The following is a 26,685-nucleotide window of genomic DNA, read 5'->3' on the forward strand; positions in this document are numbered from 1 at the left end:
GGATCATATATTTCAAGAATTTTTAAATTATATTTACTGGTAAGAATTAATACTTGAACCCGAGAAAAATGGTTCTCTTTGTAATAGCAGTTGAGACCTTCATTTGTAAAAAATAGGAAAATTGGAGTGATTAATAAATCTTTAAATTTGTTATAATATTCTTTGAAATTATTTGAACAAAAAGTAAAACTATCATCAATACTGTCCGGTTCTGTAACTTGTTGGTAATATTCTTTATGAGTTTTTAATTGAAATTTGATATTTTGTGTAGGAAAACATGAACCATTTAAAAGATATTTAATATCCTCCTCAGTGGGTTCTCTAATAGCGTTTGCTATCTCATTATCAATCACAGATGTTTTTGTTAATTGAAGAAATTTAAAAAATGAAGAAGGTATAAATCTTAATTGTTCTGGTTCTCCATTCAATATGAGTTGCTCTTCGTCTTCTTCAGTATCTTTACTAAATTCATTCATGTGTTGATCAGTTTTGGTAGAAAGAGCAGTAGATTTAGAAATGCCAATTTAATCCCGCTTTTTTTCATTGGAGAAAAAAACTAAAAAAAATACATTTTATTTATTTCATCACCAAGAATTGTTTTAATGAGAAGTCGTTATAAATGACTAACTTCCCAAAAACATAGATAGTGTTATGTCAGCCTTGTTTATGATTACAAATCACATATTTATCAATCTCATATAATTTTTTTATACATTATACAAACATTTGATGTGTTTGATTGTTTACTTTTTTATGACCTAAAGAAATATTTAAAATATTTCCAAAAAAAAATATATTCAATTGAATTTGAAGGTTTTACTGTTGGAACCCCAAGCGGCATAAAAACTTCATTCAACATAAAGCAAATTGAGTCAATTGCTTGGAAAGCAAATATCATCATTTTTTAATGTTTAGTTTGCATGTAGTTAACCGCAGGGAAAGGCTATAAATGTTTATGGAAAAATATGAAAATAAGGAAGATTATAATGAAATTATTTAATTTCCATTTTTTTTCTTTCTGTACTTAAAGTTTAGACTTATTGAGTACAACAAAGGCGGATGAAATTGGTCGACCAACAAAGCTTGGTGATAGTTTATGAAGCACAGAAAAATTCAATGCTCATTATTGAAATATTTTACGTAACTTGGGGTGACCCATGCCATCAAATTAAACTCGTATCGATGACACGTTCCCAAACACACTCAAACATTTTAACCGAACATTCAACTTTTTAATTGGAGAGTGACTCTAATTATTAGAAAACTTCGAAAATAGCGTTCCAAATTGAATGGTTGTAAAACAACATTTTGAAATAAAAACAAAACCGATTACTTTGAACATAATTGTACAGCCTGACAATCGATAAGTATTCAATCCCCGATTATTCAATTTTCTCTCAAAACAATTTACATTCCAGAAGCGTCAAAAAACCGTTTGTAAACTATTATATTCCTCTGAATATTTCTATTAAAATGGTTATAAAAAAGTGTAAAATCTTAGTTTATGGATAATAAAAAACACGAATATTTTGATGAAACTTAAAAATATCAGAACTTAATTGTATAATCTCAAAATATTAATAATAGATGATATAAATTTATTATTATGTTGGAATTTATTAGAAGTATATCGGAAAATCTTACTCTTGATTTTTTGGTGATTTCAAAGCATTGAAAAAATAATCGAAAATTTGAGTTAAACTTATGTTTAAATTTGAATGCATCATTCATTCCAAACGCAAAAAGTAAAAATGTCAGTCTGTTTCATGTCCAAAACATTACCTCCAAGAACAAAGTTTACTGAACTTGAAGACCAAAAACTTGTGAGCATCGTGTCAAGCATGGCTAAGGTAAACTGGAAGTTTGTTGCAAATCAAATGGAAGGACGAACAGCCAGACAATGTCGGGAAAGATACAAAAACTACCTTTCACCCAACATAAGGTCTTCACCATGGACACCAGAGGAGGATGCACTTCTTCTCCAAAAATATCAAGAATTTGGCCCATGTTGGTCATTCATGAAACAATTCTTTGACAAGAGGGAATCTGTTAGCCTCAAAAATCGATACGCAAAACTTGTCTACAAGCCTTCTAAACAAGGTTCTGCACGACAAAAAAAATCTGATTCAATACCACCAACAGATGGCTTAACCAATCTTTTTAATATCTCATGTGATGTATTTCCAGAAATTGTATGGGAATCTGATAACTCCATTGGAACTTTCGGATCATTCGAAAACATCCTTTAACTTCGAAAGACGTTCCAAATTCTCAAAATTCAACATTTACTTAAAATTCAATTGATAACCTGAAATCGTTCAAAAGTTTGAACTTTTGTTCAATAAATTTTTGTCATGTCACATTTTACCGTTTCAATTTTGTCAATTATTTGAGGATATTTCTGTGAAATTGATAGAACATTGTTTCAGACGACATCGTTCTTCTGCAAATAAAATGGGGACAAATCTGTCTAAAGAAGCAATAATCCAACCACTGCAAAGACTTCATTTGGGTTGCATATGATATTAAGTATAATCTATTCATGTGTTTGATCAATTTTTCTTCCGTGAAATATAATATAATTAACTTATATAATTTATACCAAATGTTCTCCAACATACAGCACATCAAAAACGTATATCAGTTTCTTGAAAATTAATGAAAAATTTGTCTAATCAAAAAAAATTTTTTTAATTAAAATTCAACTTTTATTAGCGCAATACCTTTGAAAACAATTAGAATTCGAACCAAATTTAAAAATTTTATTTATCATTCATATTGAAAGGAAGTCGAATATTGTCGGAGATATGAAGCTATCGATCATTCTTCTTGGGCATTTTGCCAATGCTTCGTAATCCTTTACGAATATCATTATATACTTCAAATCCCTTAACACTGCGATACCATTTGTGTCTTCTTTCTTACCACCTTTCGGACTTGCCAATAAGAAATTGGTATATTGTCCCAAGAATGTCAAATACGCGTATTGATGCTGTACATTTAATTGCCTTAAAATCGTAATTATACCAACGATAAATTCATAATGCCCATAATGTTCATTATGAATTAACATATGAAGTCTATCGTCCTCATGAATTTTAGGGTGCCCCAAATTCAACAACGTTATTGCGAATAAAACAAATGAAATTTCAGGTACTGAACTTGGTAACGTATAAATTTTCTCTAACGGTTCACATATTCCACAATTTTCTAAGTACGCCGATAGCGCAATAATTAATTGCGAAGATGGATATGGGTTATGAGTTGGGTCTCTATAAAATTGTTTTATCGCTTGTAACACAGTGTTATTAGCATTTTGTAATAAGAAGTGTAAACTATTTGCTTCTAATTGACATTTCAATTTCATATGACTATCAATTGTTGCCTTTAATAATTGTATTTGTCCAATTCCACAAACCAAATTTGTCCAATTATTTAAATCGTGTGAAATATTTTGTAATATGTTATTATATACATCTAATGACTGTGGTGGATTCGGCCATAGATTTAACAACGATTGCATTGTAGTATAAAAGTTACCGAAATGTTCATTTTCAAATAACTTAAAGAAATTCTTCAATCGATCAGCCAAAATAAATGATAACAATGTATCTATCGATGAAGTACCTTCGATACCTATAGCGTTACACATTTTGTTTATAGTTTTTGTTCCTAAAACTTCTTCACCAGTATTTGGATTTAACCAACCTCCAATTATTTCGCAATAAATTCCATGTTTAATATTTGTTAATTCGATTAACATGTCACTTAACACACCTAAACATGTGTTATATTTCTTGTTATCTTTTAACTTCGGTAATTCGATTGGTGATATTTTACTTTGGAACTCTGATTGCCAAGAAAGTATTTTCTTACGTAAGAAACGATTCGATTCTTGTTCAACTAAGAAACACATAATTCGATTATATTCATGATGCCATATCCGTAACCCATCTAAGTTAACATAATCTCCCATATATTCGAAGCTATGTTGAATACCTTCGAGTGCTTTACCTACCAAATCAATGATTTGATTAAATCGTTGTAATGTAATTGCATTATTTTTCTTCTTATTATCAGAATTAACAATACAATAATATAACACATTAACGATCTTCTTAACAAGTTGTTTTCGAATCCCTTCTTCTAACATTTGTTTAGGATCAACAGTAATTACCCCCATTAATGTAGTCTTCATTGCTAAGACACCTGATGTTAATATTGAGATTTCCTTCGTTAACGCTGCTAATTTAGAACGATCATTAAGTTGTGCATATTCTTTAAGTTTTATACGTTCAATACGATTTGGTAATTCTTTAAGGACATCTGTTTGAATACGGATAATTTGTGCTAAGACATCGAAGATTGAAATTGGTACTATTTCTAATACGGTACGTACGAAATCAACAATTAATGTTGAATAATGTTCTGATACTGATACTGCATCTGGTGATTCTGCTTGTACTATACGGATTAATTGTAAATCTAATAATGATGTAAGCTTCAAAAATGTCGCTCGTAATTTTAAGACTGAAAACGGATCATTTTTAATTCGATGTTGCATTAATGGGATAAATGAATTAATGATATAAAAGCCATATTTGAAATCACTTAATGTACCAATTAATGGTCCATATGATTCATCGACACATAAAAGACGTCCTAATGTTTTAAGTGATCCAATGACTTTTGCAACACTTTCTTTAATGAATATACTTTGACTAATTTGTGAAAATTGTAATAATTTCTCTAAAGCGACAATTAATTGGAATATTTTTTGTGTGTTTGTTTGTGAATTTTCATTTTCTAATTGCTCAACTTCATTCGCAATGCTTTCAAACCATTTTTGTAGATTTTCATCTTTTTGTAATGATGATAATGATAATGTACCACTAAACGATAAAGCTAATTCTCGTAATAAGTTTGCGGCTTTAGTACGTTCATCATTCCATAATTCGGGTTTCTTATTAAGTGCATCATCTAATGCTGTCTTAAGTTCGAATTCAAATTCTGCTAAATCTAATAGAAACGCTAATAATGTATCGCGGTCCAATGGAAAAACTGCTTTTTTACTTGGTTCAACTGTTTGTAATACTAAAAATCGTAAAATAACATTTGAGTCTCGAACGACTTTAACATAATTATCAATGTTATCAAGTAATTGTTCAAGTTTAGTAAAGCCATCCGATAATATTTGCTTGATTTGTGAATGATATTTTGGTAATAATGAAATCATTCGTTGATAATATTGATTCGCATTAGTTTTCATTGCTTCTGAGACTGCTGAATATGCAGCTGGAAATGGCTTCCAAACGACATTTAAATCAAAGCAACTTCCCATAAAATATGGAACAATCCAATTATCAAAGAAAAATCGACTTGTAATTTCTTTCATTAGATATGTACTACTTTGTAATGTTTCGGGTGAAAATAATAAGAAAATGAATAACATTGCTCCTTGAGTAGCTAAGGCTACACTTCGATGTTCTGCATCAGGATAATTAGGCATTTGAAGATAGACATCGTCATTACGATAGCGATCAATTAAAAGGTTTACAAAATTTGATGGGATTTCAATTCGATTAATTAACTCAAGTGGATAAGCAGGAGGTATTGGATGGCCTTTAACATAACCAGTGGACCTACAAACCTCACAAACCTTGGAATAATTAAGTAATAATGATGAACCTCTCCATCGACTAAAAGCTACAAGAATTCGCTCTCGAACAATGCCTGGAATATATGAATCCATTTGAAGAAGCATTACACCATATTGATAAAGTGCTTCTCCAAGAAGTTGTTTGCCATCTGTTTCTCGAAGAAGTGATTCGACTGACATTTGAAGAAAATAATTTTGTGAAAGTTGATCAAGGTAATGAAGAAAATCAAGAACATATCGAACTATTGATTCAAATAAACGAGAAAATCGAGTAACAATTTCTACATGTGTTTCTCTACATTCTTCATCAAGATTTTTAAGTTCTTGATTATGTTCAATGGTGGATTCAATCTCGGATTCCCTGCCAATATAATCAAAATCATAAAGAATTTTTGCATATGGATGAGTTAAATTTGTCTTTGGAAAGGTGAAATCTTCTGGAATATATTGCGAAAGCCGCTGAATTTCGGCAATAATGGAGCTACCACGTGATACTATTGTCAAAAGGCTCCATCCACATGGGTTTGATTTAGATAGTAGTTCCATTTATAGGAAAATATTTTGTTAAAAATAACCGTATTTAACCACAAACGATATGAACTCGGGGCGCCCCTAAACCGTTTGAATCCTGCGAATTAACGTATCTCAAAAAATGAGCTCGCTCCCAATTTTAAATAGTAATTCACGAATAGCGATGCTCAAGAAGCAGATTGCTGATCTTAAAAAGGAAAATAGAGATCATGTTCGTGATATTAATAAATTAATGCAATCAACTTCAAATATACTTCAAGCAAATGAACGACTTAAACAACAAATAATATATAGAAAGAACCAAATTGAATCAATGCACCAAGATATCGAAAATTCACCAAACGAAATAAAAAAAGCAGAAAATGAACGAAATCGTGCACGACATCGTTTTCAAAAATATCAACGGCAATTTACTAAGTCAACTAAAGGCGTTACCATTAAAAAAGTCAAAAAAGAAATCCATAAATTATATCAAGCAATTGTCAAAACACGAAAAGAAACCATTGAATATCGAAATAAAGTTGACAACGAAACAGAACTTATCAACGAAATCATCAAATTTAATAAGTTAAAGAAAGAACTAATTAAAATGAACCAAAAACTTCGTGAGGAAGCATTTAAAATTCTTAACAGCAGTGAATTTCGTAAATTTATATCCAAACCAGAAAACAATGAAAAACTTGAGCAACTTCGTTTAAGTTTATTAAATACTCAAAGTTTATATCAAGAAAATTTATATGATTCGGAACATGATGAAGAAAGTAGTAGTGTAATTGCATATTTCCAACGTAATGAAGAAATACAAAAAGCTTTTCCAATATTTAATGAACTTGAATCGATTTTTCGTGGACAACAATTAACTACAACAAGTCAAATCTCTGATGCACAATATCAACAATTATCTGAACTAATAAGTTCTGATGAATCTTCAATATCTAATCAAGAACAAACAAGTACATTAACAAAAGATATTTCATTTAATATTTCACAAATTAATGATCAAAATCAAGATAATAATCAATTTAGTAAAACATATTCATTTAACAAAAATAATAAAGTAAATAATAATGTTCATATATCGGAAAAACCACATTCGGATAATGAATTAAATTCTTCATCTTTTTATAAAAAAGAAATGAATTCTGATACTTATCATTTTCAGCCTTATTCATTCTCTAAGGCTTGTGACTTTTATTCATATAGCGATGAAAATGATGAAATAATTCATTTAAAGAAACCAAAAACACATAAAACTAAAAAGCGAATCAAGAAAAAGAAACATAATTCGGGAAAAAATGTTACCAAAAGTTCATTTAATACAGATAAAGAAAATAATTTATCTAAATCTGAAAACATAAAGAAAAAGATTAACAACCAAAATGAAAAACAAAATTTAAGTGAAAATAATTTATCTAAATCTGAAAACATAAAGAAAAAGATTGATAATGATAAGCAAAATCTAAAACAGAATTCAAATAAAGAAAATAATTTATCTAAATCTGAAAACATAAAGAAAAAAATTAATAACCAAAATGAAAAGCAAAATTTAAGTGAAAATAATTCAGATAAAGGAAATAATGAAAATAAGAAACAAGCAAATAAAAATATTCGTAGTGAAAGACCACAGCAAAGCGAAGAGATAAAACAAAATTTAACAGAAAGTGATTCATATGATTCAACTAAAGAAAATAATAAATTCACAAAATCCAAAAAAATAAAGAAAAATATTTATGGTGTTAAACAAAATACAAAGCAGAATTCTGATAATAAAGAAAATTCTCAAAGCGATTCATCTAATTCAAATGAAAAGAATAATAACAAAAAACAAATTGTTGAAGAATCAGATGATAATGATAATCAAAGCACAATTTCCACTGTAACAATTGATTCCACACAAGATAATAAGCTTCCACTTTTAAAAGCAAATTCTTTAACAAAGATTTATCCAAATGATAATAAAAACAATAACATTAATATTGCAATTGATCCAATGCATAAAAAAGTCAACAAAAATTTATTTCATAAAAGTAATTCCAAAATTTTCAAATCCGAAGATTCGTTTAATAGTGAAATTATTCATACGCCATCAAATATAAAGAAAAGTAAACAAAGTTATTCATATAATAAAGGGTTAAAACTTTTAATAAAACCAATTGATTATATACAAGCAAATCGACTCTATGATTCAAAAGGAAAAGAAATCGAAAATCCAATTGAAATTGATGCAAATGGAAAATGTATAAATAATGAAATTTATGATAAAGATGGAAATAAATTAAATCGATATGTGAAAAATAAACAAATATTCGATATAAAAGGAAATGAATATCGAAACATAATTGAACTTGATTCAAAAGGAAATATTAAAAATTCTAATCTTAAAGTTTATGATATTGAAGGAAAAGAAGTAAAAAATGTTCCTTCATTTCATAGAAACACTTTTGAATTACATGATTTCTATGATTCAAAAGGTAATAAAATTAAAAATCCCGTTTTTATTACACCAAGTGGTTATTGTATTAATCGAAGTATATATGATAATAAAGGTAATGAATTATTTACAATTGATATTATTAATATTAATAATTTACAAATTTTCGATTCTAATTTTAATAAATTAAATGATATAATTCAAATTGATAATAATTTTAATACTAAAAATAAAAAAGTTTATGATGCAAATGGTAAAGAAATTCGAAACATATTATTAAATGCTGAATTTCATACTTCCGAAATAAAACAAGATTCAAATTATGAAACTGAAACTGAAGCAGAATATGAATCTGAAATCACTGAAATTAAAACAGAAAATCCGAATAAAATTAAAGAAATCGAATCAATTAATATGAAAGAAGAAAATTCTGAAACAGAAACAGATTCAATTGAAGAAAATCAAATTCAACAAAAATCGAATATATCAAAATCTAAAACTAAAAAAGAAAATAATTCATTTATATTAGAAACTAAATGGGCAAATGGTTTACTTAAAGATGCGATTTCATCACAACTTACTCGTACTGATTTACATTTATCCATAGCTGATACAACGTATTATTTATCACAACTTAATCAACAAATCGAAAATCTTGAAGAAGAATATAACACGTTAAAATCCGAAGAAAAGAAATATATTCCAAACTTAGTAAAAACTGATTTAATTGAGAATTATTATATTGAGCCGATAATCGAAAAAGATCCGAAAGATAATTATCAATCTATAGAAGTCCAAACACAAGAAAATGGTATAAGTTTAGAAGAACAACAAAAATCAATTAATAAAAATAACGAAGAGTTATCACATAAATTTATATTAGAACAAGAAAAGCAAATACTTGATTCACAGTATCCAAAAGCACAAGAATTACTTAAAACGAATCAAGAAAAAGGAGAAAAACTTTTGTCGATAATGAAAGAAATGGAGAAAAGACTTGGATTAGTTGTACCAACAGAAGATACGACAAAAGCTTCAAGAGAAACACGTGTCAGACATAAATATTCCGAAATAATAAATGAGAAACAAGAACAAATAAATGAATTGATGAGAAATATTAATGAAAGTAATGAAGAAATCGAAGAAATACAAAATCAAATTGATGACTTAAAATGTTATCATGAAATGATGAATAAAATTATTCAAGACGCACAAAGAGAAGGGAAACCAAATGTTAAACAATTATGTTCAACTTTGGATATCTTAAGAATTATCGGGAAAAATAATAAAGAAAAAAATTAAAATGTTCGAAATTGAAGATGAAATTATCGAACAAAAATTATATGAATTAAATGATATGTATTCCGATGAAAATTTAAGTCAATTGTCATTTGAAATTAAGAATTTGCAACAAATTTTAAGAAAACAAAAATCGTGTTTTAATCAGTTGCTAAAAATTAAAGTGCCAATAACAAATACAAATGAAATGAAAGAAATGAACGAACAAATTAAAGAATATAAACTCAAACTTGTGGCATTAAAAAGAAAAGAAAGTGATTTAAGAGCAAAAGTGGAAAAGTCTATTAAAACTTTGAAATCTTATAACTTGGAGATACCTGCGCCTCCTGTAAGAAGGAGAAATAAATAAATGTTTCTAAATTTGTAATTTTTCTTCGAAATGCTTTTATGAACGTATCTTTAGTGTTCAAATGATAGATCATACAAATAGAGAAATTATACTTTTTTAATATTTAAGTGTTATGCTTATAAAATATTGTTTATATAAATAATGTCAATAAAATATTTCATATAGACATAAATTGATGAAAAGTATTTAACTTCATCTTTTAATTTCCAGAAGAACAGCAAATCTAATATAATAATTACAAAAACATTTACCATCCATACGATGCCTTGTTCATGTGCATGCGCATTGATGCCAACGATAATGAACGCGATATTCTCGAAACAATCCATCTCTTTGTCGAATTCATGGACGCATAATGGGAAAGTTCATGAAGTAGATTTACTAATTGGCTTCCATAAAGTGTATATAATGATTGATGAATTCATTGTTGCTGGTGGAATTGGTGAATGCAAATAATTGTAAACTGATTGAAACATTTAGATGCCCTTGACTAAACCAAAAACATTTAGTTTTTCTTTGTTGACATTCCAACTTAAATTTCATGTTAAATTTAGGCTAACTTATGCAAGTCATTTTAAAATTTTAATCTTTAAATCATTAAAATAAATATTAAATAAAACAAATTGATATTTTTAGCATTAATATCATTTCTTTTTTGTTCAAGAAGGAACTTAATAATTTTTATATCATATGCAATCGTATGTGCTGTTTTAAATAAGTCCCAAATCTTATTTCAAAATATCAAATCATTAAATTAAATTCAAAATAAAACATATAAATATTTTTATCATCAATATCAATTCCTTGTTCAAGAAGTAACATTCCAAGATGGCAAAATAAGCGATGTTTCAAATAATTTAAATAATTTCCAAATATTATTTTGAAATATCAAATTATTAAAATAAATTTCAAATAAAACAAATAAAAATCAGTAAAATTGTATTTCTTTGTTTTTAATGATTCGATTTCATTATTTAAGTTTTCGATTTTATATGTAAATTTAATTTTTATTTTGTTTAGCTTGAGATAAATCTAATGTTTTTACTATGATATTATTATATAATTTGATTCTTGATTAACTAAAGTATTAATTTCAATTTGAAGTTCTTCAATCTTTAAATTTATCCTTTGATATCTTCACATTAAATCAAAAAGAAAAAGTATCAAATCAAAAATTAATGCACATGAAGAATTAAAAAAAAATTACAATATAATAATATATATTTATTAATAATATTTTATAAAAGTTATACATCAAATGAAGATGAAGTTCCAATATTTTCCATTCAACTTTTTGATTGGCGAATTCAGAAACGCCATAATGATACAGAAGAAGTTCATAATGCACATCGAACAAGGGAAATCCAATTTGCAGAGTGTTTGGTAATCTTTTAATTCATTTACAATAATTTTCAAAGATATCCAAGCAATTAATGTGAAAGAGATCCAAAATATATAATTTTGGAGTTTCATTTCTTTTACATAATTAAAGTTCTTTAACGCTTTAATATATGTAAACATCAATTTAATAAGATAAACGAAATCAAAAACATTTAATACTATGTCTAAGGAAATGTTTTGAGATTTATTTATGAGAATTTCTTTATAATTTATTTCTTTAAAAACTTGACAAAAAAGTTTAATTCCGAAATAAATAGCAAAAAAAATTAAATTTGATAAATAAAAACGTCTCAAATTGTTATTCACATTATGTATAAAATCATAAAATATAATAATCGAAAAAAATCGAATATATGTTGAAAATAATGATTCAATGATGATGTCATAAAATTTGTTAATTGTTGTAGACCTAAGAACAAAAAATGGTTTGTTGTTTAATAGTGTTATTATTATAAGAACCAAAGTAAGTTGTTGTTCAAATTTCCATTTCCAAAATGATCGAGATTTTAACTTTAAAGTTATGGTAAAAATACACAACGTTCCTATTGCAATAAGACTATAAATGAAATATAAAAAGGATAAAATGTTTCTGCAATATTGTTGACTCCCAAATTCAATTGAAATTAATGAAGATTTTGGCACTAAAAAATTCCTTGGAACTGAAAGATTAACTGTAAGTCTACAAGATTCTAAGTATCTGGAATAAAATATAAGAGGATCTTTGTTATTAACTTGCTTTGTATAATTTCGATTATTCCCATTATTCAAATTCAAGACGACACTAACATTTATTGGATCTTGTACGTTATAGTTTTGGAGCATAATTCTGGAAAATCGGTTAGTATATAATAATGTTTCAGAAAATTTTTGCGAAGAGATATTGCTCTTCCGTACAGGTTTCATTAAGAGATACCTTGTACATATTGATGACTCTCTTGGGTTTTGAATTCCGATATGTATACTTATTCCGAAAATAATAACAAAAATAACGAAACAATATGAACTTCCAATAAAACTATCTGCTACTAATGTTTCCATATCCTGGTTTTCAACAAGTTTCACATCAATCATTAATGAATTTTGGTTAAACACCGATTGGATACACTTTTGCCGATAGTGTAGGTTTTTGTTTTGATCAGATCAAAATAAACACAATTGAAATGTAATGCATTCAATTTAACGTCGAGGCATTGGCCGAATGTAACGGTTTGTTTTATCTATTCTTAATTTTACATAAAAAGTAATTTTGCTAACCGTATAAACTATCGGCAAGAGTGCGTGTACACCAAATTCGAGTTATACTAATAATTCCTTTCAGATTGACTAGATCAAAACAAAAACATTATTGCAATAAAATGACGGTTTTCTATCGGAATAAACGATCATTAAGCAAATCAAAAACACCAAAAATAAAAATCGGCACTTTCTATAAAAACTACATATTAAACTCGACCCGCGATTTCCACCCATCGTATATAGCGATCATCCTACGATCTTGATATCATAAATATATAATATATATACATTATTACATCTATGATTAATATAAATCTAAGAATAATATCATAATTAGCACAAGATAAATCTATTCTTTCATTCCAAAAAGTGACGAAGATCGACTTTTGCATGATTTATATCAAACGATAGAGGCAACGATAAGTGACGATAGTAACAAATTTGAATGATGGTAAATGTTATCAAAATTTTACCCGTTCCTCGAAAAGATACGTTATTTATTTACATTATTGTTGCTAATCCGGGATATTTTTTTTGCCCTGGGCAAAAAAAATATCCCAAAATCATTTGAGATTTCTGTAAACAAAAAATGTGGTTTGTCAAAAAACGTTACCGGTACCTGACGAATATTTCTTCAATGAAAAGTTAAAATATTATATTTGTATATAACACTAGCTATGTAATATTTAAAAACATTGTTTTATCATGTTTGAATATATTATATATTAAGATATTTTGAATTTTTTTTTATTTTTAATTCAATAGTTTATGTAATTTTTGGATGTAAAATGATCGACTTCTTTCAAATACATATGTTAATATCTATAAAGAAATATGTTATAATTCCTTTAATTTTAATTACTATAATTTCAATCAATGATGTAATTTTGAAATTATGTATTGGCCTTTAAATTTTTGAGTTGCCAAATCCAAAATTTATAATGATGAAATGATTAAATTTGCAAATTTTTTAGTGCCATTATTGAATCAAACATATCAATTCTGGTATGTCTGTGCGCTATCAGTCTCATATGTCATTCGTTTTGTTGGAATTGATTAGTAGTATATCAAGTTGAGTTACATGTAATTCGTTTGTTGGTACGATGGTAAATTTCAATATCATTCAATTAGCCTGTATCGTTACCCAAGTGGCTGTATTCAAATTTGAATTAAAATACGATCAGAAATCACTCAATTAGCCCATATTGTTACCCAAGTTGCCCGTATCGTTGCCTCAAACGATTATATTCAGAAAATCATTTAAATACTTAAGATATCTTAAGATATGGGTAACCGTATTCTAGTTGAACTATTGTTGCCCAACCTGGGCCATCGTTACCCAAAGAGGTTTTATTCAGAAAATCATGTCCGATACAAAAAAAAACGGCTTTTAGGTTATTGTTGCAAAAATCATTAGTTATTACTGTTTATACAAAAATCAAAATTATAAGTGAATTTATTCAAACAGTAAAATTTTGGTGAGGAAAAGTGAACTGATATGACTTCATTTTTGATATAAAGTATTGAATTCGGCTTTACCCATTGGGTTGGGTTTTCATTATCCCTGGAGAATTGAAAAAAATTAGCATCATTATTTACATCATTGTAATTTGTCAACAGCATAATTAAATGATCCATGGTTTGTTAGAAAATAAAAATATCGATATTTTATCATAGAATCGTGATTTGTTATTTATTCCAAATAATTATATGAAATCTTGATTTTCTTGAAATTATTTTATTTATGAATTTATTGAAAAAATGAATGATGTGATAATATTCGTAATACCTTAATGATGTACTGTGTCAGTACACATTCTTGAAATATCCGAGTACAAACGATACATTTTTTTCTGAAAAAACGATTATTGATCATTGAATTTATTTGATGATTATTTTTTAATTTTTGTATTTTAGCAAAATGTTCAATTTGATTGAATAAATATCGATACAAATGCAATTTGCACATTATCTTTAAAATACTGACTTGAGATGCATTCATCGATTCCTTTTATCTCATATTACTCATGTGCTTTCAAATTTTAAATATATTACATTTTTCAATTTATTTGACATTCTATGTAATGTTGTTAATTTCTCTATTTTTCCGAATATTATTCAATACCACAGTTTCTTGAGCTTAAGCTTGCAAGCTTGATTCTGAAATTGTTTTTGAGAACGATACGAGCTGATTGAGTGATTTTTATTCATTCACTCATTCAAATTTGGCTTCGAACCGCTGTAACATGTATAATGATATCAATAACTTATAATCGGATTATAATCGTATATGGAGATCATCATACGATCTTGATATAATGGATATATAATATATAAATACATAGTTGCATCTATAATTAATAAAAAACTAAGAATAATATTTTAATCTATTAAGAAATTAAAAATTCAGAAATTATTCGGGAAATGATGAAATATCATTTATTTAATTATATAAAATCTTGATATTAAATTCTTTTCAAACCTATCGAAAATATTAACGAACTCAAAAAAATTCAAATTTATTCGTGGCATATTCATGTAATTGTCGTATATAAGTTATTTTCGATATGTGAATGCACATTCGGGCATACATTACCTATTAACTTAATTCAAACTTAAGTTTTTATTTTAATAATTTGCTATATCAAAATAATATTTGGAAATTATTTAAATAATTTTGGACAGCACTTATCTATGCATCTTCAAATGGTAATATAGAAATAGTTAAATTACTTCTTGAACAAGAAGGAATTGATATCAATGCTAAAGATAAAATTTATTTGTTTTATTTAAAATTTATTTTAATAATTTAGAATTTAAAAATAATATTTGGAAATTATTTAAATTATTTCAAACAGCACTTATGAATGCATCTTATAATGGTTATACAGAAATAGTTAAATTACTTCTTGAACAAGAAGGAATTGATATCAATGCTAAAGACATTTATTTGTTTTATTTAAAATATTTTGAAAAAATATGAAATTTCATATAAACATTTGGAATTACTTATAAACATATAAAACAGCGCTTATGATAGTATCAGAAAAGAAAAATGCAGAAATTATTCGATTATTTGCAGCCAAAATTCAACATCATAAATGTGACGACATAATAAAATTAAAAGATTCTCAAGGATAAAAGAGTTAATATTTAAATATTGAAATTAACATTTCCTATATTCAGTTTGTTTTCATATATTATTATTAACGCATTTCATTTGATTAATTTTAATTTTTGAATCAAAATTTGATAAATAGAATATTTTATATCATATTTCATTGTATGATTTTCATATAATTTGATGATAATTTTTGTGAAAAAAATGATGAAAATTCATAACGACAAAAAATTAATTATTATTCATAGTATTATTTACTCTTAAAGTTGAATGGATATCTATTGAGTACACCTTGTCATTACTGAACATTACAATGAGAAACAGCCCAATACGAAAATGATAAATTACGATCAATAATTTGATTTTTTGTGAAAAGATATCTTTAAACCGAATTAATAGGAAAGGTTTTTTGTCCTTTGAAATCCCAATGGTTTTGTTAATGCTAGAATGTTTCATTCACATTTTTTGTATAACTTTGAAATCTTATGTGTATGCTTGTTTTATTTATAAAATTAAATGAACCTAAAAAATTTATTTTTATATAAGGCTTCATTTGTATTAACAGGATAAATTTTGTATCAATGCGTAATTCAATGTAAAATTCTGGAATTCGCAATTATTTTTAAATCTAGCCATTGAACCATCCACTTTTTGATTGATCTGAGGAGTGCCCCATTCATCCAACAAAGATCCATAATGATAATATTAATTTAAGAAATAAAAACAAGAGAAAAAACAAAAACAACCAATCAAATTTCAATGGTACATAACACATTTTATTTTTTCTTCTGCAAATATTCAATCATATATTTATTATTTAAACCAAGTTTAACAAAATAACAAATGATCAAAGTACTTACAAGAAATTTCTTGAAATGATACACTTTGACTTTACTTTTTCGTAAAAATATTATCTATAGGTATTATCTGGGTAAATAAACTATTTTTTAACAACACTGTTGCTTCTTTTTTGATAACTTAATTGGTACTTCATTTCTTTTTTCATCAGATGTTGAGTCATCCTTTGGCGAAAGCTCAAAAATATCTTTGGTAACTGTCGAAAACAAGAAGTCAACATTTTCTCTTGTAACTGCTGATGTTTCAATATATTTTGCTTTGTGAGCTTTTGCCCATTCTTCAGCTTTTTCATTTGAAACTTGAGGAGATGGAAGATCAGTTTTGTTACCTACCACATAGCATAACTTAATTTCTGTTGCACTGGAGACAAATTCGTACCAATCATCAAGTTCTTCAAAAGATTGTGTGCAAGATTTATCAAAAACAAAGATAAACGCAATGGTATTACGAAGATAATTTTTAAGCATTGTTTTGTATGTTGTATTTCCAGGCGTGTCCCAGAGCTCCACGTTTACCTTTGTATCAGAAATTACTCTTGAGTATTTTAATAATGTTGGTTGAATTGTAGTATATAAATCTACAACAGAGCTATTTTCTATGATTTTAAAAAGGGACGTTTTTCCAACGTCGGGGTTTCCAATCACTAATACTTTTCCTGTGATTTCTTTCGTCATTGGTTCTTTTTTATATTGCCTATGGTTCTATTGAAAAAATGACCACAATAAAACGGTTTCTTTCACAGTTGTTTCATTTCTGGCAAAAATCAAACAATTTTTTAGAGTCATATATAAAACGAGAATGCACAATAACAATATTAAATGTTATCTTTTTTGATGTTTTTACAAATCTCTTTTTTCCCGAATTTATATCTTATTGTAATGAGATAGAAAGGCAAAACCTTTTCCAGGAAAGCGCGAATTTTTGAATAGATATAGAAAATTGAATGAAAGGGCACGCTGTTTTGAATGATTTTTAGGGTTGTGGTCCTTCCCAAGCTGGTTTCCATCGATTTAGGGAAGAATTACAATAGAAATTTATAACTGGGAATGCACTGTTCATTGCAATAATAAAAACAAAAAAATAGTCTGATTACATTGTTGCGAAAAGCAATACATCATACATAATGAATGCATTCATGATTAAGCTCACTAACAAGCAATAAAGATTCAATATAATTTTTCTATTAGAGTTAGCTAACAGTGCAAATTCTAATGATTAATTTTTTATTTGAAAGTGGAACATCACTTTTATTTAACTTTATACCTGAGCTAAAAAGCACATGAGCAAGGTTAGCAAAATGATAAAAAATAATACTTAAAGACAATCTCAAGATGATTCAATAATTAATTTACAAATATTTTAGTTTTGCTGCATAAGAAGATTTTCAGAAAAGGCAACATTGTGCATGTTGTTGGTTTGTTTTAATTGGAGTATAACTTGTTTTTTATGTATGTAAGATTGCTTTTGGGTGTTTTAATACTTTACATCACAAAAAAACAACGGAATGACCGTTTATATTTTGGGAAAGTGACACAAAAGCGTAGATGAGAAGACAAAGATCAAATCAAAGTTCTAAGAAGTCTGCTCTTCTTAAGAAAACAAGCTCTGTTGAGATTATTGATGACGTCAATGAATCGTCATCAGAATCTGAAGATATTGAACAAAATCAAATACAAACTCCAACAGAAAATGTTCATGCAGAGGAGGAAGAAAAAAAAGAACTAAACGCACAAGCCATTCGTAGGTCTTTGCTAAACTTGTCTCAAAAGGGTGTTACAATTCGCTTAGTTAAAAATGCACTTCCAAGAGATGAGCCAAGAAGATATCGTGTTTTGTTTTTTGATAAAATCCTCGACGATGCGTTTAAAATCCTTAAAATGCCTTCATATCCAAAAAAGTTATATGATGAAGATGGAAATTTAATCAATTCATTTGATCAATTAAAAGAACAGCAACTCGTCTACGTTTCAGCCGGTGAAAGGTTTGTCAAAAAAGAAGACACAAAACCTAAGAAGAAGAAATTAAATTATGTATTTACAAAACGTAGCAATTCTGATTCTGATGATGATACTAATCACAATAAAAATGATCCTCAATTAGATTCAAAGTCAGTTACTTCTAAAGTTTCAAATGCAGAACTCAAAAAACAACAAGTATTAAATTCTTTCCACAGAATGATTGCAACTTCTTCATCTACCTCAGAGACCAGTATCAACGAATCCATTTCCTCAGTTTTTTCTTCACTAACAAATGGTCAAAAGAAGCAATTATCAAATCTTGAATCAATTCAATTAATTCATAACGACACTCAACTTCTTGCATTCCAATCACACCTCATTCGAACACGAATTGCAACCACACCACAAATTATGAAAGAAGTTCAAGAATGGTCAATTGACTTATTTAATGAAATCTCACCAAAAGACATCAAATTCGTTATAACAGGTCCCAGGCAGTCCGGGAAGACGACCATGCTCTTTACAGCCGCCACCACTCTCCTTCGTAAACTTCAAATATCACAAGTTGCAAATAAGTATCTTCTTTTCCCATTAAACTTTGAATCCGAACTGCTTAGCACCGAGAATCCATTTCTTCTTCAACAACTTCTTCTCACCACAGTTTTTGATTCCATCCGATATTCCAATTATTCCCTTCTTCCATATGTACAACCACTCCAGCAATGGTTCAGTGTCATCTCGTCAGGTGGCCATGTCAAGTTCCCAACCATCTTGACCCAATATCCACATTTTAACTTCGACAAAATCAAATCATTGGCAAAAGACCTATCGTTAGCGGTTAAAGACAAAACCACAAATGGTCTTGATCAATATGTACAGTTAATACTTCGTATTCCGAAGATCTTTGCAGAGTCCTGTGGATTCCTAGATGTCATTTATATCATTGATTCATTTGAATATTGTAATGTCAAATATCTTCCAAACAATAAACACTTTTCAACGTCAACGAAAGAAGCGGTGCTACCTGACCTATTCTGTAATGAGATGACGAAGTCGATGTATATAATATCATGTAAAAGCGAAGAACAATTTTTACAATGTTTCAAATGTCAAGATGCGACATTTATAGACAGCGAAGGAATTGTTAAAAATGTTTTAGTTCCATATCGAATCGCTATGTATAATCCGAATTTGTTGTTTACGATCGATAATTGCATGGGCTGTTGTGGATTCATTTCACGTTACATTAAAGTCTGCGAGCTATTTAAATTGGTGCAAAGTAACGCATCGATTAAAAAGCCATACTCAATGATTAAGGCGAAAACTGATCTTTCAAGATTGAAGATCGCTAAAAGGGAATTGAAGAAGTTGCTCGTTCTGTTGTATGAAGCAGGATGCAAAATAATAAAACCAGAAATGTTGAACGAAATTAATTGTTTGGACGACTCGACAACAATTAAAATTATAGAAAAAGAAATTAATAATAAAAATGATAACGAAGAAGAAGAAGAAGAAATTGAAGTGATAACGAAAAGTGATGAAGAAACTGAAGAAAAAAATGTGGAAAATGATGAAAAAATAAATACAAATGATGATGATGATGAAATGGTGTAATTATAAATGAAAAAATTGAAATTATAAGTTCGATGCCTTAAATGAAAAAATAAATAAAAAGGTTTCGATATATTTTAATCTCTGTTTTTGATATGTAATGTGTTCAATATAATTCATGAAAATCAAAATAGAAACCAAAGATTGATTTGATGCTCATCAGTTTTGCAGAATTTGCTGTGTGGTTACGAAAATTCGCAAAACTGCTTCAAGTGATCAAATTGGTAAAAAAAATATTATCTAAAAGTAAGATATATCACATAGCTACAGCACTTTTCATCTAAATAAAGTGGAATATTTCTAAAAAATCATTTTTATCTACGATGGAGCAATTCTTTCTTAACGTCTTTATTCTTTGGTTGACTTTTTCATAACCGTTTTAAACTTTTTTGTAATTTTTTTGAATTTTTAAGTAAACATCTCAAAAATGCTTTGCTATAGATAATGTGGATCTCAGACTTTTAATACAGTATTGGAGGCTAGAGTTCTGAAAGTTACTTTACCACACTTCTCATAAGGTTTGTAATTTCTTCATATGGTTCTGCAATATTGAAAAATTACTAACAAAACTCTTTCAACAGGATTTTCTCCAAAACTTTAACAATTTTTCAAGCGATTGGCAGTTTCCGATCATTTAAGATACAAACACAAACTTTTTCAGGCAGGTGAGTTTCAAAGTACTTTTTCTGAAATATAGGAAAGTATTTTCGTTTTCATAAATATTTGTTTATAACACCCATAACTAAATGAAAAGCAACGAAACTTGCAAAGTCCTTGTTATGGGGTATCCAGGTTCTGGCAAAACATCGCTTATAAGGCGTTTTGTGGATGGAATTTTTTCGTATGTTCATGTTACAGTAATGTCTGACGAATATCATCGTTTTATGGAAATTAACAATAAAGGCTTTGACTTTGAAATTACCGACATCAGTGGATCTGAACCATTTCATGGAATGTTAGTAAGATATGCAATGAGTCACGATTGCTTCATCATTTGTTATGCAATAGATGACCATCTCAGTTTTAAATATATAAAGAGTTGTTACGATGCTATAAAAAAGGCTAAAAAAGAAAAAATTGTTCCAATTGTTATATGTGGGAACAAATGTGATCTTGAAGATCAACGCGTTGTCTCTAAATTTGAAGGAAGTTCCATTGCTAAACGACTAAATGTTCATTTCTTTGAAACATCTGCTTTGGCAAATGTCAACATAGAAAATCCATTTATCGAATTTGCTCAATATATCAATAAAAATAGTGTTAAATGAAATATCACGAATAAATAAATGTCAAATAATCATATATGATGCAATTGTAAAAGTTAAAATCTTCTATATTATAGGCAGCAATTACCTTCTAGTATAAAAATCATTATATATATATATTTCCCGAGCTTTACATGTATTTCAAAATTCACATATATATTATTTGTTCCAAAATGTTTCGATAAAATAAGTTTCAATTATATGGAGATTATTTAAAGGAAAATAAGAAAATTAATGCATACCATATTACTACGTATTGAACACTTTCTTTAGATATTTATTTCATCTTAAATTTAAGAAAAATTTTATAAAATTTCAATATTAAAGGCGTGAATGAAGATGAATCAATAAACCCAAATATTATCAAAAAGATAACCCTATATTTTACTCATTTTATATCATCTAATTAATGAAATAAATCATGAATATTACAACTCTTTTTAGAGAATGCTGCACTTTCCAAAAATGATATGATGATTCATAAGAAATTAATTAAATAAAAAGATTCAGCAAATGAAAAACTTCAAAAAAATATCATCACAAGATTATTTTGTTCTTAATCAAACAACATTAATATACAGTAATTAAAATATTTCTAGAATAAAAAAGATGATATTAATGTTGAAAATATTTGTTTTGATACTCATTTTAAAAATATTTATGTTTTTACTTTGAAATAATTTTAACAAATAGAATATTTGAAAATAATTTGAATTTCGAAATCATATTTGATAATAAATATCAAATATAATAATATATTTAAAATAGAAATATATATATATATATATATATATATATATATATTTAACTAAGCAAACTTTATATTAAATAAAAGTTCTTCTTCAATATTAACAAACTTTCATACGATATTATTAAATATACATAATTTTTAATACATAAAATAATTTATTTTCAAATAGATATTACATTTATATCTTAAAATTATATATTTTGATATTTACAAAGTTTATTATTTAAATGATAAATTTTTGAGAATTTATTTATTATTACAATATTAATTAATAAAACATATTTCTTTATTCTCGCGTTTTCTTTGAGTATTCGATTCCTCTTCTTTGTCAACAATTGTTTCTGGATTTTTGAAGTACAAGATGAACAATTGTTTCAAACATTTCTTTTATGTTTATGTTGTCTTTTGCTGATGTTTCTAAAAATTCCGCACCAAGCCTTTTCGCAAGTTCTTCTCCTTCGGATTTACTTACTTTTCTTTGATCTGAAAGATCACTCTGATTGCCACAGATTAAAAAGCGGTATATTGGTTGTTCCTTTTATATTTTTTCTGGTGTTATAATAGTCTTCTATGCTTTGAAATGTAGAAATTTCAGTTATTGCGTACATTATTATGAACCCATTTGCTTTTTCTTGCATGCAGTGGAATGAGTGCTGAAAATTCTTCTTGACCTGGAATTACAGTAATTTTGATTGATATTTCTTTATTATTGATTTTAACTTTTAAAGAATAAGTATCATCAAAATGATACTCAAATTCACAATAAAACACCCCACAAGTCTCTCTAAGTACTGATGCTACTTTACCAACACAACCAGATCCTAATAAAAGTATTTGTATTGACATAAAGAAGGTTAACTAGTACCGACTCTAACCTTCAAAAATTAAAGTTTAATATCTCATGTTCTGAGACTAAATGACACAAATCACTAATATGTTAAATGAAAATCATCATAGGAAATATAAAAATATAGGTTATTGTTTATTTTGAGGAAAATGATTTTTTGTTAGTTCATTAATGAACTGTATTTAAATATAACATTATTGTTGTTATCATTTTACCAACATATCCATCTCCGAATAAAACTATTTTTATTGAAATAAATGATGATTTGGCAAACTGTTGAATTATTGAATGGTTGTTCATTGATTATAATAAATAATATAATTTAGTATCAATAGTTGAGAATTTAATTTTACATAACATTTTTGTTGTGCAGAAAACAAAAAACAAAACAAACAACAACAATATATATATATATATATAAAATGATTAATCACACATATACAAACGAATTGTAATGAACAACTTAAATTTTATTGATATTAAAAAACTAATTTTATTTTTGTATTTATTGATTATATTCTTATTTATTCAATTGACATTTACATGTTTAGTTTTAATATTATTTTTTATTATTTAATTCATTATTCAATCTTTTATTTTCCATTTTCAAGATTGTATATTTCGTATTTAAATGTGAAATTTCTCTTGATATTTCTTGAATTTCTCGTTCAAGTTCTGTTTCTTCGTGTTTTATGTTATCACCTTTAATTAATTTCGAGATTTCTCTTTCTAAATTTGATTTTTGTGTGATGAGTTCTTTTCCTTGTTCATTAATGCAACGAAGTTCTTCTTTTAATTCGTGAAATCGTTCATCAATTGAAATATTTGGTGTGCTAAAATCAAAATTAATTTGTCGTTGAGGTGTTTTAGGTTCTTCATCATTCATAGTTATTCGTGTTTTAAGTTTTTCATATTTAAGTTTCGCTAGTTCTTCATTCAGTTTCTGATTTTGGATTTCAATATCATCAAAATCAACAAACAACTTTCCAAATAATGTAAATAAATTGCTTGAAAATTGTGATCGTGAAATTTCTTTACGTAAGTTATCTATATCGGAAACACTATCTTCAAAGATTTGAAAGAATTCGAATTTATTTTGAGGAATCGTTAAATTATTTTCTTCTAAATATTGATTGAGTTCATTATAATCATCTTCTCCTGAATTTTTCTTGTTCTGTATGATTTATTGGTTTTAAGTAAGATTTAGGAATAATAGAATTTAATTTTGTTGTTATTTGTTCGAAATTATTTTTAGATTCTGTTTTAAATAATGATAATAAATAATAATTTAAAGCTCTTTCACATTGTATTTTATGAATTATACACTGAAAATCTAATGATTTTGAAAAATTATCTTTTGAAGAATTATTCATATAATTTTTATTAAACGTATATCATTATAAATAAACGGCTTCCATCATATAAGCACGTTTATTTTTAATGAATGAAACAAAAGAAGATGATATTCATCAATTATTAAAATATCAAAAAGGAGATCTTATAAATATGAATTATCCAGGTATACAAAATTTATCCACAAGTGTTTTAACACAAAATTCTAAATATTTTGCTTATGCAACGTTATTATCAGTTTATGTTTATGATCAAATCACATTAAAGAATATTAATGTTATAACATCACAAAATGCTATTCGAACTATTTCTCTTGCAAGTATTCAAACAGAACTAATAGCTATTAGTTATTATTCTAAAGAAATTCATATTGTTAATATTTTAAGTCAAGAAATTATACGAACAATTCCTAATGAAGAAATAATTATCTCGATTTGTTGGCGGAATCAAGATTTAACATTATTTTGTTGGTCGTGTTATTTTTCTATCTTTTTCTTTATTCACTTGATGGGACAACTACAAAAACAGAAATTGGAGATTTTTCTAATATGCGTATAATGGCTATTACACAATTTAATTATGATAAATATCCAATAATTTTTGGAGGTAATGGGCTTGGACATATAATTCGTATTAACGGACATGAAATTGATACAAAATATTACACTAATGGAGGGTCAGTTACATCAGTTGAACTTGATCCTAATTGTGAAACGAATTGTTTAGTTATCTTTAAGAATGGCATTGGAATTTTCGACATTCGGAATAACATTGGATTAGTTCATTTTATTAAAGGTTTATCATATTCACTTAAAACAGGTGTTTGGTCTACACTATATCCAGGGCTATTTTACACAGGCGATTCACGGACAGGAATTTTACGTATTTGGAATTCTACGTCTAATGAACCTAATGAAATCATTTCAATTTCTAATATTGGATTTTCAAGTATGAAATCGATTAAAGAAAATCGAATTGCGATTGGGTTTAAAGATGGAACATTTTGTATATATGATATTCAATTCAAAAGAATCATCAAACAAAATATTTCAGGTCATTGGTTTAAATCCATATCAATTCAATTTTTACCAAATTCTAATGATATATTTGTTACCACAGGTGGCGAAGGTTCTATTTGTATTTGGAATATAAACTCTATAGAACGTATTGATCGCATTGAACCAATTGAAAAATTTGGGAAAATGACGTGCATGGACATTTCACCAGGCGGCGGCATTGTTGGCTGCGGCTACGTAAGTGGAATTGTTGGATTATTTTCATTACAAACGAAAGTATTAATACAAAACATTAAAATATCAGAAAAACAACCAATTTTAAGTATCAATTTTAATCATTTTCATTCCGAATTATTACTTATTTGTCAAAAATGTTATGGAATTTATATTTATAATATTGAAACTAAAGAATTTGTATTTAGAACAGAGACACAATATATTTATCCAATTTATGGAATTTTTATACCTTTTGAAGATAATGGAATAATTTATTCATGTGAATGTGGTTCATTAATTTATAAAGCTAAAAAATAATTCGACGACAATTAACTTAGTTCCAGAATTAGATGAAAATTCACCGAATACTATAAATTATATTTGTTTTTTTTTTTTTTTTTCCAATTTATTTGTTACAGGTGATATTAAAGGTAATTTAAAGTTATGGAATTTTAAAGAGAAAACATTTGAAACGATTGGAAATTATAAATATTCCATCACATGCATTAAATTTCATCAATATATTAAAAACATAATTATAATTAGTAATATAAAAGGAGAAATTATTATTTACAATTATAAATTAAATATTATTATCACCAAATTTATAGCGCATAATTCGTCAATATTATCATTAGCAATTTCACCTACGAATTGTTTTCTTTTAATAACATTAGGATTTGAATCATCGATTAAATATTGGTCATTGGATAAAATTTTTAAAGAAAAAATGTTGAAAAAATATTCTTCGATTAGATTCTTTTTATCTTAAACCTTTAAAAG

The 26,685-nt window shown here is 26.9% G+C and overlaps 5 protein-coding genes across 5 annotated transcripts; 3 read left to right on the forward strand and 2 right to left on the reverse strand.

Annotated features, from left to right (window-relative positions):
- Window positions 1–1,841: 1,841 nt before the first annotated feature.
- Window positions 1,842–2,249, forward strand: GO595_004940 (Myb-like DNA-binding domain containing protein; the record flags this gene model as incomplete). The annotated part of the gene is made up of 1 exon (XM_067918127.1): window positions 1,842–2,249. One exon carries the CDS (start codon window positions 1,842–1,844, stop codon window positions 2,247–2,249), a length of 408 nt encoding a protein of 135 aa, XP_067774958.1.
- A 524-nt stretch (window positions 2,250–2,773) lies between these two features.
- GO595_004941 (WASH complex subunit 5-like) lies at window positions 2,774–6,205 on the reverse strand (the record flags this gene model as incomplete). Its single annotated transcript, XM_067918128.1, has 1 exon — window positions 2,774–6,205. One exon carries the CDS (start codon window positions 6,203–6,205, stop codon window positions 2,774–2,776), a length of 3,432 nt encoding a protein of 1,143 aa, XP_067774959.1.
- A 10,769-nt stretch (window positions 6,206–16,974) lies between these two features.
- Window positions 16,975–17,559, reverse strand: GO595_004942 (Rab family gtpase; the record flags this gene model as incomplete). Its single annotated transcript, XM_067918129.1, has 1 exon — window positions 16,975–17,559. The coding sequence occupies one exon, from the start codon at window positions 17,557–17,559 to the stop codon at window positions 16,975–16,977; it is 585 nt and encodes a 194-aa protein (XP_067774960.1).
- An 870-nt stretch (window positions 17,560–18,429) lies between these two features.
- GO595_004943 (uncharacterized protein) lies at window positions 18,430–20,457 on the forward strand (the record flags this gene model as incomplete). The annotated part of the gene is made up of 1 exon (XM_067918130.1): window positions 18,430–20,457. One exon carries the CDS (start codon window positions 18,430–18,432, stop codon window positions 20,455–20,457), a length of 2,028 nt encoding a protein of 675 aa, XP_067774961.1.
- Window positions 20,458–21,200: 743 nt separating this feature from the next.
- Window positions 21,201–21,722, forward strand: GO595_004944 (ras-like protein 3; the record flags this gene model as incomplete). The annotated part of the gene is made up of 1 exon (XM_067918131.1): window positions 21,201–21,722. One exon carries the CDS (start codon window positions 21,201–21,203, stop codon window positions 21,720–21,722), a length of 522 nt encoding a protein of 173 aa, XP_067774962.1.
- Window positions 21,723–26,685: the final 4,963 nt, after the last annotated feature.

The sequence above is a fragment of the Histomonas meleagridis genome (assembly GCF_020186115.1).
Source record: "Histomonas meleagridis strain 2922-C6/04-10x chromosome Unknown contig_30, whole genome shotgun sequence".
NCBI classification, from domain to species: Eukaryota; Parabasalia; order Tritrichomonadida; family Dientamoebidae; genus Histomonas; species Histomonas meleagridis.